At 40.4% G+C, this 16,696-nt stretch overlaps 1 protein-coding gene across 1 annotated transcript in view; it reads left to right on the top strand.

Annotated features, from left to right (window-relative positions):
• MARCHF1 (membrane associated ring-CH-type finger 1) overlaps window positions 1-9,324 on the top strand; it is a 378,033-nt gene extending 368,709 nt beyond the window's left edge. Inside the window, exon 6 of the mRNA XM_040419893.1 lies at window positions 9,023-9,324. Coding sequence (XP_040275827.1) covers window positions 9,023-9,324 — 302 coding nt within the window. The remainder of the gene's footprint in view (window positions 1-9,022) is intronic.
• The last annotated feature ends 7,372 nt before the right edge of the window (window positions 9,325-16,696 follow it).

Below are 16,696 nucleotides of genomic sequence, written 5' to 3'. Positions count from 1 at the left end.
AGCCGAATTACATTTTTTATCAACTTCACTCATCTCTAATTACTACCATTACCCCTGAAGGATCTGGCAATACAGGGACATCACAATGTAGGCAACAAATGTAAAAGCATGTATTTCATAGCCAATAGCTATTGGTGAGGTGACATATAACTGCTTTTATACCTCTCATTTGGCAGGGTCAGTGTTGGTTATCGGGGCAAGCGACACAAGTTGGCAGGGGATATGTCTGGGGCAGGGAGAAGAAACAAGGTGGCAGCCTCCCTATACAGATACATTTTATTGAATAACTGCGTGGCTATGCCATATTTTTAATTACATGCAATTTCAAAATTATTCAGATCCAGGTGCTGTAGAATATTATTCATGGGACAACCCTTTTAATCACAGGATATGCTGCGATGCATGCTTCCAAGGTGAAGAATTCCCACCGCTGCAGCCTACAGTAGGTTTTCGCCTTCTCGCTACACACATATCAAGTTGCTGTAAGGAGGAGGGGTGAAGAGAGGGCAGCACTGAGACTGTCATAATTTCTTGCCAAGGTGCCTTAGCAGCCCTTGCACCTGACAGCCGCTACCCACATTCACACATGTTGCACACAATAACATGGTGTGCGGGTGGCACTGACATATCCTAGCTGGTCTTGCACAGTGAAACAGTGAGGATGTGAGAATGAGTACTGTGCTTTTGTCACTGTGGATAGCAGAGTGAGCAACAAGGCCAATAGCGCAGTAAGCACAATGTACTGAACTGATCTTCCTCCCTCACACAGCGCATAGAGTACTGTACTAATCACTTCTGACTGAGACAGAGGTGGAAACTGAAAGACTCCAGTAGCTTCTTACAAAACCTCATGGTGTGTTTGCAAGTATACAATACAGTACCAGGGCACTGAGACTACACATGAGTTACTCAGCTTTCCCAGATGCACAAATGTCAAGTCTGCCTATATAGTCAGGGGGAATTTTTCCAATTATCAGTGTTGAAAGCTAGATATGTCTTGTGAAGCTGTATGCACTGTCCATATAAAGCTACCATTACATTGTGCAAGTAAGCCAACTTTATCAGGACTCTGAAAGGCAAATCTGGGTAGCTATGAGACTATTTAGGAGTAAGGAGGGGATTTATCTTAGTAGATTTAGGAGTCAGCAGTCTCTATTACAACTCCACATGTGGTTGTAACCCAGCTTTACTAGGACACGAAAGACAAATATGCTTAGCTATGGCACTATTTGGGAGTAAGGAGAAGGATTTATTTAGGTAGCCTTAGTATTTAGCAGTCCACATTATCTTTCCACATAATGTATTAGCCATTTTTCTGGGACCCTGAATGACATATCTGTCTAGCTATGGCACTCTTTGGGACTGAGGAGAAGGGTTTATTTAGGTGGACTTAGTATTTAGCAGTTCCTATTGCAGTTCCACATGTTGTTACCCAGTTTTCCTGGGACCCTGAGTGATAACTCTGAAAGCTGGTTAGCAATCTGTGTAGGGAAGTGATGAGGGCATACTGTTTATATAAAATACACACAATGCCGCTCTGACACATTGAGTGAAACTATCATATGGTACAAGGCAACATAACCTGTTACCACCAATGCAGATCCATAGTGTTGTCTTCCTAGCCTTTCCAGGACACTGAACGGTAAGTTAATCTAGCTATATGAAGGGGTTTATCACTACATAACTAGGCAAATTTAGAATTCAGTTTGCCGTGAAAGCAGGTCTATAACTATTGCAGAGATATAATGGATGACATACATTCTCTATACTCTACATCCATAAATATAGCATCAGGATAAGCATGGATATATACTGTATACATATTTTGGTCTTCAGCATAACTCCACAGGCAAATCTGCACAATTACGCAGTGAAGGGAGGAATTATCACTGTATAATTAGGCAGATTAGCTATTCAGTAGTATATACTAAGGCATCTTCTACCACACAGGTATAATTTTTGGACCGTTTTTTTTTTAAACGTGTTTGTTACCAACAGCTCCCATCCATTTATCCATAGGCATATATATCGCTGTCTCTTTGACATTACTAATGCTATCTCGCCATTAAAGAGCTTGAACAGGGTTGCATACAGTCCTGGGAGACATCAGAGTGTCACAAAAAAACATTTCAGGACAATTGGGGCACTTTTGATTTGCATGAAATTTATTCAGACTAAATCAACTCTAACGGCTGAATCGCTAGAATATAACACAAAATGAATTTGAGGAAACTTGCTTAATTCTAATATTTTCTTTTTTTAAACTCTTAATGACTAGCAATGTTTTTAGGGCGGTCATTAATTGGCTTTATTTTAGGCCACCACCTTCCATGGTGGCCTAGAATAAGCCAGGAGACCCGTGCAGAGGAGATCATGAGCTTGGCTCCCATAGGACAGCCGGGCTACTGCTCTAATAGCCTGGACCAGCATAAGCATTAATCCGGACCATTTAATCCCCTAGATGTGGCAGTCAATAGCAACTGTGGCATCTAAGTGGTTTAGAGGAACAGGGCTCCCTCTGTCAGGCATCGGCACCTCAAGGAATTAGATTGCTAGGTGCAAATATTTGTATGCTTATCATTGCCTATATGAAACTGACAATATACACTATACTACATAAGTAGTACAGTGGAAAAAGTAGAAATATACAGCTCCAGAATAGTGGAAAATTGTGGCTTTTATTTGCGGTATTAAAATCTTCAACATACAGGACAAGTTCAGTTACGCGTTTCAGACCATGAACAATTTGTGGTCCTTCCTCATGACACCAGTGCCATGAGCAAGGACCGCATATTAAGGGTTTACCCTAATGAGTAAGAGAAGCCCTGAGACCCCCCCCCCCCCATTCAGCTAACTAGGGCAAAAAATTTCATGAGACACAGTTTTTTGGTTCTTTTCAAAGGAGAACTGACTTGCAAGTCTCATTCAGAGTATAGTATGTTGACAACTCTTGTCCTTTGGAAGGAGAACTGACTTGCACATTGCTTTTTCAGTGGAGTAATGTGTCTCTCTGATATGCCTGAAACAAATCACAAGAAATTTGGGATGAATTAGATTGAAGTAGAGATGAGCAAATCGATTCTATCAAACACTTTCACTTTTTTACATTTTGTTATGTCTTGTGCAAAAAAAAAAAGTTTTTCCCCTTCAGTCTGCATTTATTACCCTATAGTGAGAGTGAAAAATTAATTTTAGCTAATTTTTGCTAATTTATTAAGATGGAAAAACTTTTGCAAGGACACAAATATTTAGACCCTTTGCTATGGCACATGTAATTTAGCCCTTGGGGCCTCCCATTTCTCTTTGATCATCTTTCTACAACTGGATTTGAGTCTACCTGTGGTAAATGCAGTTGATTGGAAGTGATTTAGAAAAACACACCCCTGTCTATATAAAGTCTCACAGGTGACAATGTATATCAGAGCAAAACCAAGCCATAAGGAAAAAAGCTGTATGTATAGAATCGAGACAGAATTGTGTGGAAACACAGATCTGAATAAAAGTTTAAAAAAAAATTCTGCTTTACTGAAAGTTCGCAAGACCACAGTGGCCTCCATAGTTCTTAAATGCAGGGCTGTGGAGTCGGTAGATAAATGCTCCGACTCCAACTTCGACTCCGACTCCTCAGTTTTTGGTACTTCCGACTCTGACTCTGACTCCCCGACTCCTCTGTATTTAATATTCAAATGTATTTTATACATTCCTTGAAGGAAAGAAAGGCAATACATGTCATTACCACAGAACTACTGGCTAGGAAGCTGCTGCCTTCTCCTTTGTGTGCAGATCTTCTGCTGAAGATAGGGCAGTGGGAGAATCCAGGAAGGGGCATTTATTTTAAAACATGATTTCCCTAGTAGAATCCCATAGCCATGTTTAAAGTTTAAGCTAACAATCTGAGTTTACAAGTTTTTATAGCCTTAGCTGAATGACAGCAGTTTTTCAAATGGTTTACAGATTCAGTCTTGAACTATTGACTATACGTTCCCTTCACAAGTGTCTCTAGTCCTGCAAAAAACATATTTACTTAATCAGTTATCAGTGAGAGGCTAGGTTAACCATGGGCGTTGCGTTCCCTGTAACAGCGGAACACAACACAATGGAAAGTATAAGTATTGTCGCTCCTTAACTGTGCGTTGTGTGCCATATAGTGAAGCATATGAAAAGCATGCTTCTTCATGGTCACTTAACGTGTTAGTTTTGCGGTAACGTGACGCACTGCATGCATTGGCCTTTATTCTTACAGTAGGGAAGTACCGTATTTTTCGCAAAAGTAGGGGGAAAATAGCAGTGCGTCTTATGGGGCGAATGCTGCGACCGTCCGGTAAAAAGGCTGAGAGGGAGGAGGGGCTGGGCGCCGGCATCTGTTTCTGTAATGGCAGCGTGGCCCGGTGCAGTCACTGTATTCTACTACACCGGGCCCCGCTCACTGTAGTATACGGTAATCATATCTAACTTGTGGGTATTGTTAAAGTATTCCAATCATCTTAAATCTAGCGCTGTACTACTTACTACTAACTTCTTGGCAGTCAGGAGGCCGGGTGGGCGCTCGTAGCGTAGCTCACTACGTCACGCGCCTGCTCCACCCACTTTATGAATGAAGCAGGCACCGGGCCCCGCTGCCATTATAGAAACAGATGCCGGCCCCCATTCACTACACAGGGACACTGTTATGGGGGGATCTGTGGATGACACATAAGATAAGATGCTATATATGTGTCATCCACAGATGCCCCCATAACAGTGCAATCCACAGATGCCCCCACAATGATCCCCCATAACAGTGCCATCCACATATGCCCCCATAACAGTGCCATCCACATATGCCCCCATAACAGTGCCATCCACAGATGCCCCCATAACAGTGCCATCCACAGATGCCCCCATAACAGTGCCATCCACAGATGCCCCCATAACAGTGCCATCCACAGATGCCCCCATAACAGTGCCATCCACAGATGCCCCCATAACAGTGCCATCCACAGATCCACCATAATAGTGTCATCCACAGACCACCATTAGTTCAAAACCCACCAAAAGCAAACCTTTTGGTTCAAAATATATTTTTTCTTATTTTCCTCCTCAAAAACCTAGGTGCGTCTTATGGGCAGGTGCGTCTTATAGGGCGGAAAATACGGTAATTAATTATAAATTTTTGTGAATTGGGACATTTAAACTTACTGTTTTTTTATTCCAATTTAAATTTAGTAGGAGTCGGAGTCAGTTCATTTTTTGCCGACTCCAACTCCAGGTACCCAAAATTGCCTCCGACTCCTCGACTCCGACTTCACAGCCCTGCTTAAATGGAAGAAGTTTGGAACAACTAGGATACTTCCTAGTGCTGGCCGTCCCACCAAAGTTATTGGGAGAAAAAAGCCTTGGTAAGAGAGGTGATCAGGAACCCAATGGCTGAGCTCCAAAGATCCAGTGTGCAGATGGGAGAAACTGACAGAAGGGTGACCATCACTGTAGCAATCCACTAATCTGGACTTTATGGAAGAGTAGCCAAAAAGAAGAATCAAGAAACAAGATTCTCTAGTCTTATTAAACCAAGATTGAAATTTGTTTCCTCAATTTTAAGTGTCATGTCTAGAAGAAACCAATCACTGCTCATCACATGACCAATACCATTCCTACGTGAAGAATGATGGTGGCAGCTGTGGGGATAGGGAGACTGGTCAGGATTCAGAGAATGCTCAATGCAGCAAAGTACACTCACCTAAAGAATTATTAGGAACACCATACTAATACGGTGTTGGACCCCATTTTGCCTTCAGAACTGCCTTAATTCTACGTGGCATTGATTCAACAAGGTGCTGATAGCATTCTTTAGAAATGTTGCCCCATATTGATAGGATAGCATCTTGCAGTTGATGGAGATTTGAGGGATGCACATCCAGGGCACGAAGCTCCTGTTCCACCACATCCCAAAGATGCTCTATTGGGTTGAGATCTGGTGACTGTGTGGGCCATTTTAGTACAGTGAACTCATTGTCATATTCAAGAAACCAATTTGAAATGATTCGAGCTTTGTGACATGGTGCTGGAAGTAGCCATCAGAGGATGGATACATGTTCTCATTCTGTTTACGCCAAATTCGGACTCTACCATTTGAATGTCTCAACAGAAATCGAGACTCATCAGACCAGGCAACATTTTTACAGTCTTCAACAGTCCAATTCTGGTGAGCTCGTGCAAATTGTAGCCTCTTTTTCCTATTTGTAGTGGAGATGAGTGGTACCCAGTGGGGTCTTCTGCTGTTGTAGCCCATCCGCCTCAAGGTTGTGCGTGTTGTGGCTTCACAAAAGCTTTGCTGCATACCTCAATTGTAACGGGTGGTTATTTCAGTCAACGTTGCTCTTCTATCAGCTTGAATCAGTCGGCCCATTCTCCTCTGACCTCTAGCATCCACAAGGCATTTTTGCCCACAGGATTGCCGCACACTGGATGTTTTTCCCTTTTCACACCATTCTTTGTAAACCCTAGAAATGGTTGTGCGTGAAAATCCCAGTAACTGAGCAGATTGTGAAATACTCAGACCGGCCCGTCTGGCACCAACAACCATGCCACGCTCAAAATTGCTTAAATCACCTTTCTTTCCCATTCTGACATTCAGTTTGGAGTTCAGGAGATTGTCTTGACCAGGACCACACCCATAAATGCATTGAAGCAACCGCCATGTGATTGGATGACTAGAAAATTGCATTAATGAGAAATAGAACAGGTGTTCCTAATAATTCTTTAGGTGAGTGTATGTATCAATGGTCCATTCACTGTGTATGAAATGACTATTTCAAAATTCTGCACTATGCAACCTTGCATTTACACCAATATCTTACTATGATGAGTGAAAATAATTTAGGTTAAAAGGGTAGTTTATTTTGAACAATCCCTGTTTATTAAAAGTGATCTTTGATAATAGGGTGATCGCAGGATGTTTCACTGATGGGACCATCAACAAAAAGCTTAAAAGCTGTGTGGGAGCTCTTCAGAAGTTTTTTTTAAACTTTCAACCAGCACTACTGCATGAACAGTGAAAAATAATATTATTCCCACTGAAATAAATGCACTCTACAATGTAACTCTAAAACGTGTCAGGTCCAAGAGTTGTGTAAAAATTGTGTAGATGATTTTCTGTATATAATTTTTGAAGTCACTCAAAGTATTCTACTTCCTGTCCTGTCTTTTTAAAGTGGTTGACCACTTTCTGATAAATGAGTTTATGATATGATTATATGACACTTGGTAATATTCTGTCTTTGCTGATATTCTGCACCATTGTCTATATTTCATAAGGTATGCTCCCTTGTTTACCAAGTCTTTTGTGCTGTCCACACAGAGGTCTTGCCCATAAAATGACTGCTGAAGGAGGGTCTGTGACCAGGCAAATCACCTCCATGTGATTTTCTCCCATCCAAATACACTGCACCTGCCATCTGTGCTTACACTATTGGGAGTTTAGTGCAAGTGCAGTGTTTTTGAATTCAGAAGACATCACATGGAGGTGATTTGCCTAGTAACATGACCCTCCATCAGCAGCCATCTCATGGAGAGGACCTCTATGTGGACAGCACAGAAGATTTGTCCAAGGGGGCATGACTTATGAAATATAGCAAACAGCACAGAATATCCACAAATGCTATGTTACCAGCTGCCATATAGTCATGCTACATACACATTGGTCACAAGTAGCTAGTTTTTTGGACTTGGATGGCAAAAAGTTTGGCTTAACTTTCTCAGAAAGACCATTCGGTATGTCCAGAGCAAGGGGGGGGGGGGGGACTTTATTATAACATCACACAAAAACATTCTGTGGACATCTTTATCTAGGTCTATCAAGAGAACAATTGGGTTGTCATACTGTTATCCTAATTCTACTAATCTACTATTATATAAACCAATCTCATTTTCTCATCACAGCAGCAGTAAACTGACAATGGATAAACTATCTTTTTTCTCTGTATGATGGATTCCTATAGAAGGATAATATTTTATAGTTAATTTTCAAAGGTATAATACTCCTGAAATGAAAATGAAAAACAGTCAAAATTTCCACCTTTGATTCAGAATTACCTGATATCTAGGTTATACTGTATGTAAAAAAGATCTTTGGTGGACTTAGCTGTTTTTCTAAAACATAGTCAGTGGTAATTTTTATTTTTTTGTCCTCACATAGATAACAGTTCTGCAAGGTTAAGGAGTTGAAAAGCAAATTCTTCCACACTGGCTATATATTAGATAGTATGTGGTCATTTTTTCTCATGAAAGCATTGTAAATTGTATTTTTGTCACTTCTAATTGTGAAATGCCAGTCAAACTTTATCATACAATAATTACATTTATTTAGGAAAATACACATACACCTTTGCTTAATCAGCTTCTAGATTTAGGAAGCATTTATAGAAATGTGTTTCAAGAAAACCTCCAATGGGGGAAATTAGTACTGCTAGATGCTCATGTGCAGTACCTTTGTAAAGCCTACTTCTTTAGTGTGTAGCTGTTTATGGTGAAGAGTCTTCTACACATTAAACGGCTACACATTGAAGACCTCTCATTCCTCCCAATTCATCAACAGGCAGTTATCACTGTCTACCATGAAATAGATACAATGGAGCTACAGCCAGCAAATCACTGTTTCTACAAGCCTGTTAGCTCATATTACGCTTGCCACTCTTTCCCAACTCTCACACTGCAGAGAGAGAAAAAACCCGTTTAAATCTCTGCTGATGCTGCACTGATCACAGGACTTGAATAGCTAGGAAGTTCCTTTTACACACAGACAGCTCTGGTAAGAGAAGATATTCAAGTTATTTTAGCTATGTATCCAAGCTCTGCATTTATTCAAGTCTTTTTCTTTTATCAGACATACTGAACTTGAGTAATGTACATATCCTAATAGGTTCTGAAGATCACCGGTGCTATGCTTAGATAATGCTGTTACTATCCTTTGCTAAACAAATTGTTTTCTATTGCACATTTTCTGATTAAGTAATTATTTTTTTTTCTATACCTTTTCCTTTATTAGGTGTCCTGGAATGGCCATTTTGGACAAAGTTAGTGGTTGTGGCTATTGGATTTACAGGTGGCTTAGTTTTTATGTATGTTCAGTGTAAAGTCTACATACAGTTGTGGAGAAGATTGAAGGCTTACAATCGAGTCATATTTGTTCAGAACTGTCCTGACACCACAAAGAAGCTTGAAACTAAGAACTATGTAAATAATCAGAACACTGAACTGAAGGATTCTGTATCTGTTCCAGTTTCACAGACATCTACTAATCTTCAATCATGTTCCAATGCAAGTGTACCCGGAGTCATGCCTGTTTGATGAATGTGGTACAGTTTTTAAATATAAGTGTAAATCTCCAAAGGATATACTGTACTTAAAGTGCTTCTGATTCATTGCAGACATGTGTCAGAGAGCTAGTAATCTTCTCCCTCAAGGAGCACAGCAGTGGCATACGAACTAAAAAATTACAGTACAGCAATGTTATAAATGTCCTTGATCTCATAGTATTACCATGAAGGAACACATGTGGAAGAGAAAATCTGTAATAGAACAAAGTCCACAATTTTGTAAGTCAGCAAACAAAAACTGACTTTTTAAGTTTTAAATTATGTGGGAAAACTTTTTTTCCATTTGTTGTATTTGTTACTGTGTGAGTGAGATGAATGTTTTCTATTGAAAAAAATACATTCTGCAGAAGACCTGTAGATCAAGAGGGGGAAGTTGTATAAATTACCCACTGTAGTTCCGTGTGTTGTCTAATGAAATAGCTAAAAAAAATAATAGAAGTTTTACAATACAAGTCCAGGCTAATTTAAAAATGCACTTAAGTTATAATACATTATAAAGATTTTGATTTAGCAGTTGGGTGGAGTCATTCAATTAAAACACTTGAGCAAGTGGAATAAATCTTGATGTTTTGATTAAGATTATACTGTGCTGTATTACTTGTGGAGTATCAAAAATATTTATAGTTGCCCAAAGACACTAATTTCCAAGTACTCTGACATTTGGAAACATGATGCTAGATGACTAGAAACATAGTCTACTCATTCCAATTTGAATATAGTTAAAGTGGTAGTCCCAGCTAGACAACTCCTTCTTAGAATGAAGTCACAATGAAGTCACTGCTTGAATGTCTGGTGATCTGTTGCTATCACTAGGAGCACTTGTATGCGATACATACTCATTGAAATGGCTGTGACACTTCCTAAAACCAGTCCAGTGGCCACCAATAAAACCAGAATATGAAGAAAGAAGCCAGAACCTTGATTTATTCAGTGAAATATGAAGAAAGTGTTCACCAATATTTTACAAATCAATGTTTCAGTTTGAAAATGTCTCCATGTATGAGCTGTAACATAGTGCTGTGAATAATAGATGAATGCATATGTAATATTTTACTCAAGACAACGGAGTGCTGCTTCTTTCTTTATGTTCCTCTTCAGATAAATAGGTGACCATGAAATACAAGTTTCCTCCAGAACAGAAGCTGCTCATTGAGGTGGTCCATTGCTGTAGCTCATAAAGTAGGGTGGACTCTAGCAGTCTTTACCAATTGTGGAAGGGGTTTTATATCTGCTATATTCATCAGGCAACATTTCTTCATAGCAAAACTACGAGCAGAAAACATTAAAGGCTATGTGCACATTTTCAAAATTCTTCTTTGCTCCAATGAATATAAAGTAAAAAAAACTGTGAAGCTTTTAAAATGGTCTTAATTGAAAAAAATATCTACCATTTTGTGTATAAACTTCAATATCGACATTATGTCTATGGCTACAGACTACTACATGCCATCATATATTTCTACTTATTAATTATTTTAGGTCAGGGAACTGTGTACGCCAGGTCAACTCCTTATTTGTCAAGTAGCTCCTTCATTTCCCAGTAGTATGTATGGTTGGATCATTGTCCTGTTGAAAACTAAATGATGGTCCAACTAAGCACACACCAGATGGAATTTCATGTCACTGAAGAATGTAGTGTTTACTATGATGTTTGTGTTCCTTCAATCCAGACATCATTCATTCATCTTCTCAGATTTGGACTCATCAGATTATACAACAGAGTTCCTCTGGTCTGAAGTACACTACCTCTGTTTCTTGGCCCAAGGCTCTCAAGTATTTTCTTCTTGTTTCCTCCAGTACTGGTTTTCTTGCAGAAATTCTACCATGGAGGCTTGATACATGCAGTATCCTAAGAACAGTTGATCTGTCTGTTGCTTGATCTCATTGGAGGGTTCAACTGAACACTAAACTGAGAAACTGTTAATTTACAACTTAAGGCTGGAGACTTGAAGGTAGAGATGTCGCGAACATAAAATTTTCCGTTCGCGAACGGCGAACGCGAATTTCCGCAAATGTTCGAGAACCGGGGCGAACCGCCACAGACTTCAATAGACAGGCGAATTTTAAAACCCACAGGGACTCTTTCTGGCCACAATAGTGATGGAAATGTTGTTTCAAGGGGACTAACACCTGGACTGTGGCATGCCGGAGGGGGATCCATGGCAAAACTCCCATGGAAAATTACGTAGTTGACGCAGAGTGTGGTAAGTTGAATTCGCAATGCGATTAATATAACCTGCATTAATCGCGTTGCGATTACAACTTAGAGCTAAGTTCCTAATGGTTGTATTGCTAGAATTGACGAATATAACGAATATAGCACTATATTCTCAATCTTCGTTATATTCTAGCAATACAACCATTAGGAACCCAGCTCTAAGTTGAATTCACAATGCGATTCATATAACCTGTATTAATCGCATTGCGATTACAACTTAGATCTGAGTTCATAATGGTTGTATTGCTAGAATTGACGATTCCGAATATAACGAATATAGCACTATATTCTCAATCTTCGTTATATTCTAGCAATACAACCATTAGGAACTCAGATCTAAGTTGAATTTGCAATGCGATTAATATAACCTGTATTAATCGCATTGCGATTACAACTTAGGTCTGAATTCATAATGGTTGTATTGGTCGCGCCGTCACGTGGTAAAGGGGGACGGGGGTGTGACTCACTGCAGCCTGGTGAGTGGTGGGGCACCGCGGCAGCTGCCCTGCAGGAGTCTCTGGTGCCGGGAGGAGGAGGTAGGTAGAAGGGCTCTGACTTTATAGACCAAATTATTTTAATAATACCCCAATAATAATAAGTTAATAACCTAACCCCATTCATAAATTACTGTGGATTATTATAGCCCCAGGCCAGGAGACATAAGGGGTTGGGTTGACTGTGGGCTGGGGCCACCCGGCCACATTTACTAATCTTTGCTCAGGGGGGCCCTCATAAATATAGACCCACATGGTGTGGACTGGTCCTTTTTACTAAGGAATATAGTTTAAACGTTTATGTGCAAAAGAGAAAATAAGAAGTCAGCTCCAATCAGATATCTGCACATAGACCAAGACTCTGGGTCTACGCAGATATCTGATTGGAGCTGACTTAGTGACTTCTTTTTTTCTCTCTTTATCTCTTTATTATGGCTTCGCACCGGGTGACACCAGCCATAGCAACACCACTGTAACCATTAGGAACCCAGCTCTAAGTTGAATTCGCAATGGGATTAATATAACCTGTATTAATCGCATTACGATTACAACTTAGATCTGAGTTCTTAATGGGTTGTATTGCTAGAATTGACGAATATAATGGATATAGCACTATATTCTCAATCTTCGTTATATTCTAGCAATACAACCATTAGGAACCCAGCTCTAAGTTGAATTCGCAATGCGATTAATATAACCCGTATTAATCGCATTGCGATTACAACTTAGTCAAATTTGTGACACTGCAGCTTCAGAATGAATCTAAGATGGATGCTGTCCCTAAAATGGATGCTGTCCTGTCTATTTGATCGGAGGTGGGAGGGTCTGGGAGGGAGGGTATGCTGATTGGCTGGAATGTGTCTGCTGACTGTGAGGTACAGGGTCAAAGTTTGCTCAATGATGACGTATAGGGGGCGGACCGAACATCGCATATGTTCGCCCGCCGTGGCGAACGCGCTATGTTCGCCGGCGAATAGTTCGGGACATCTCTACTTGAAGGCTGTCCGTTGATTTTTATAATAATTTATTTGCTTCCCAATGCAAAATTAAAGAGCATTTGTCAGCAGGATAAACCTTATGAAAACAAGGAATGATGTCTGGTAGGTAGAGCGAGATGTTAGTTATCTATTTCCATTGCATCATTCCAGAGAAACTATTTTGCTATCATGCAAATTAACTTATTGGCTCACCAAAAGTCCCAGTGGCCCTGGGAGCACCAGGTCTTTACCACCCTTCACTTACCACCACTCTCACCTTCCCATCTCACCTTTAATCTCATGTCTGTGCCATAGTTACCTATATCGGTGTATGTGCAGAGCAGCTGCTTCTGTTTTCTCAGCGGCACACATGGCTACTGTGCATACACTGATATATGTTTCTCTTAATGAGAACACTAAACTAGTACACTGATAAGGCGTGAGATTACAGGGCCAAATAAGATGCCTAATCTGTCGTTGAAGGGAAAGGTGAGAGGGCCGTCGTCCTTGGTAAGTCAGAGAGGAAGCCAAAATGCTCACCATAGCTCCTCAAACAGATGATCGGTTGGACCCCCTCTGATCTCATTTTGATAAACGATCTTCAGCATAGACCAACAATATGTAAATCCCAGAGAACCCCTTTAACCCCTTAGTGACCACCCATATGTGTTTTTACGGCGGTCACTAAGAGGCCTTATTGTATAGAAGGATCCCAGAAACGATATCACTTCTTGCAATATATATCAAATATTGACGCGTTTCGGCAAACAGCCTTTCTCAGTCAATTACACAATGCATCTAATACATGTACCTATATAGTGCACATGGATCGGACGCAGGTAACACAAGTCTCACCCAGTTTAGGGTGGTAATCAACACAGTGCGAATCAGTAACATGGTTTCATTATCACATTGTTGTAAACAAATCATTAAACTTCAGTTCTCATAGTTACCTGAACAAAGGATATCATGGTTCCAAAAGAAGGATCTGCGTAACGTTTGAGTCTATAGAAAAAATGTGGGACCACAATTACAGGTGTGCAATCTCATAATCACGGTTCAGTCCCTTAGGGTGTATCGTATTCAGGGTGTGAATCCAATACGCTTCCCTAGGTAATATGATTTTCTTGATGTCACCACCCCTCCTTGGTCTTCTTACTTGTTCCAAAACTTTGAACCATAATTATGACACTGTATGTTTATATTTATCAAAGTGGTAGGGCAATGGCAACAGAAGATTCTTGGTCCTTATTGTGGATTTGTGCTTGCAAATCCTATCACGCACTGTCTGCATTGTCTCCCCGATATATAATAATCCGCAGGGACATTTTATTAAGTAGATTACATTTGTGGACTCACAAGTGAAAAAAACTTTTATTTTAAAAGCCTGCCCCGTATGGGGATGATGAAACTCAGGACCCTTGATAATATGTGAACACTGAAGACAGTGGAGACAAGGGAATGTACCCTTCTTCACTGTCCTCAATGTGCTCTGTCTAAGTGTTTCACCTTTGCCACCCAGATCGGCATGCATCAGTTTGTCCCTAAAACTGGGGTTCCTTTTGTTACAAATCAAGGGGGGATTTTTAAACTCCTCCACTCCAGGATAGGCCTTGGTAAATATATGCCAATGCCTCCTAACCACATTGTCAATACCTGCATTGAAAGGGTGGAATTTGTGTATACGTGGGGATTGTGAGTCCATCTTTGCTTGTACCAGAATGGACTCAGGATACCCCCTCTCAACAAACCTTTTAATCATCTCATCCAATCTAAGGTCCTGTCTCACGGGATCAGAGACCACACGTTTGACCCTCTGAAATTGAGATTTAGGTATAGCTTTCTTGAGCAAGGGGGGATGGGTACTGGTGTAATGAAGGATGCTGTTTTTGTCTGTTTCCTTTCTAAATAGATCAGTTGACAAATGTCCGGGCTCATCCTTTATCACAGTAGTATCCAGGAAATTCACCCTCTGTCTATCAAAAGTAATGGTGAATCTTAAACCCTCACACATATTGTTCAAATATAAAAATAAAAAAAAGAGAAGGGTCTCCTGTGGCTCCATCCATATGCAAAAAATGTCATTGATGAATCTTTTCCATATTAGGATATTTTTTTGATTATAACTCTGTATTGTAAATATATCATTCCTCTATGGATGACATAATAGCGTTAGCATAGGGCGGGCCACATTAGACCCCATCGCGGTCCCACGTCCTCAAATAGAAAATAGTTCTCAAACAACACCAAATTCAACATTTCTAGAAAAAAGGCCTGTTCAATAGCTGAGTAATCACTAGTCTGTAATAAAGCCGTCACTGCCTGTATTCCACCTTGATGTCTTATCGATGTATACAAGCTTACAACATCTATGGTAACCAACCAACTATCAAGAAGGACTGAATGGAAATCCGCAATAGTTCTTAAAAAATGTAACGTGTCCAAAAGAAACGAGCGTGTGCCCTTTATCAATGGTGTCAGTATTTTCTCCAGAACAATAGATAGGGGGGATAATATTGAGTCCACCGAGGATACAATAGGACGACCGGGGGGGGGGGTCCACTAGCGTTTTGTACACTTTAGAAAGAACATATAACACCGGAGTAACAGGTGATGGATTAATAAGGAAGTTTTGCATCTGGTCATCTATGACGCCCATGCCGCCATAGTAATTGACCATTTTAATAATCTTCTCCTTAATGGAGAACACCGGGTCCCTCTGTAAGACCTCATAAGTCTCAGTATCTGATAACTGCCTGTACATATTTACTTTTGTCCATCACTACAATGGAGCCCCCTTTATCAACAGGTTTTATAACCAAAGATTTATCCTCCATTAACATTTTAATCGCCCCCTTCTCTTGTAGAGTCATGTTGTGTGATAGCTGTAATTCACCCCGTTTAATGGAACACGTCAATTCTCCACTTCTTTGGAGACAAGCTGGACAAATGTTTCCACCGGATGGTAAGTTTTTGGTGGCATGAAAGTACTCTTAACCTTTAAATCAAGACCCCTTAGGCTCAACTGCCCTTTTGCCTCATCCCCTCATGTATCAACAGATACTCTCAAAGTTCCGGGCTCAGAAAAATGGGCTTCGAGTATGATCTTGCGAAATAGCTGTTGTAAATCAATGTCCAGTGAAAAACTGTCAAAGCTAGTGGTGGGGCTAAAGGTTATATCCTTCTGCTGGACCTTCATTTGGTCGGGAATAAGGTTTTTGTAGGATAAATTAATGACTAATGATTCATTCCTACCTGGGAGCGTGTCTGCACAGCCTGGTTCAATCCGATCACTGTTGTACTGCCGATGCTTGCGGCCCGCCCTCCGCCTGCTCCTGGTGGGCGCCGGCCGCCTCTCCGGAAAAAAGAAGCCGAGCGGGGTTCCTGTGAGCCAGCTGACTCGCTCCCGTCTCTCTGGAGCAGCCTGCTGGTCAATGTCAGAATAGCATTGCTATTATAGTCACCTTAAGGGACTATTAAGTAGTAAAAAAAAAAAAAAGAAATTTATTAAATTTAAAAAAAAATTATAAAAAAAATTTGCCTTTTTTCCAATGAAAAAAATTGGAAAATAAAGATCTCCCCCATATGTTTGGTATTGCCACGACCCGGAGTACATAAATATCCTGTAAATTATCCGCCGTAATTTTTTTTAAA

Source organism: Bufo bufo, chromosome 2, assembly GCF_905171765.1.
Source record: "Bufo bufo chromosome 2, aBufBuf1.1, whole genome shotgun sequence".
NCBI classification, from domain to species: domain Eukaryota; kingdom Metazoa; phylum Chordata; class Amphibia; order Anura; family Bufonidae; genus Bufo; species Bufo bufo.
Note: the sequence above shows the minus strand (reverse complement) of the source record. Positions and strands in the feature narration are given on the sequence as shown.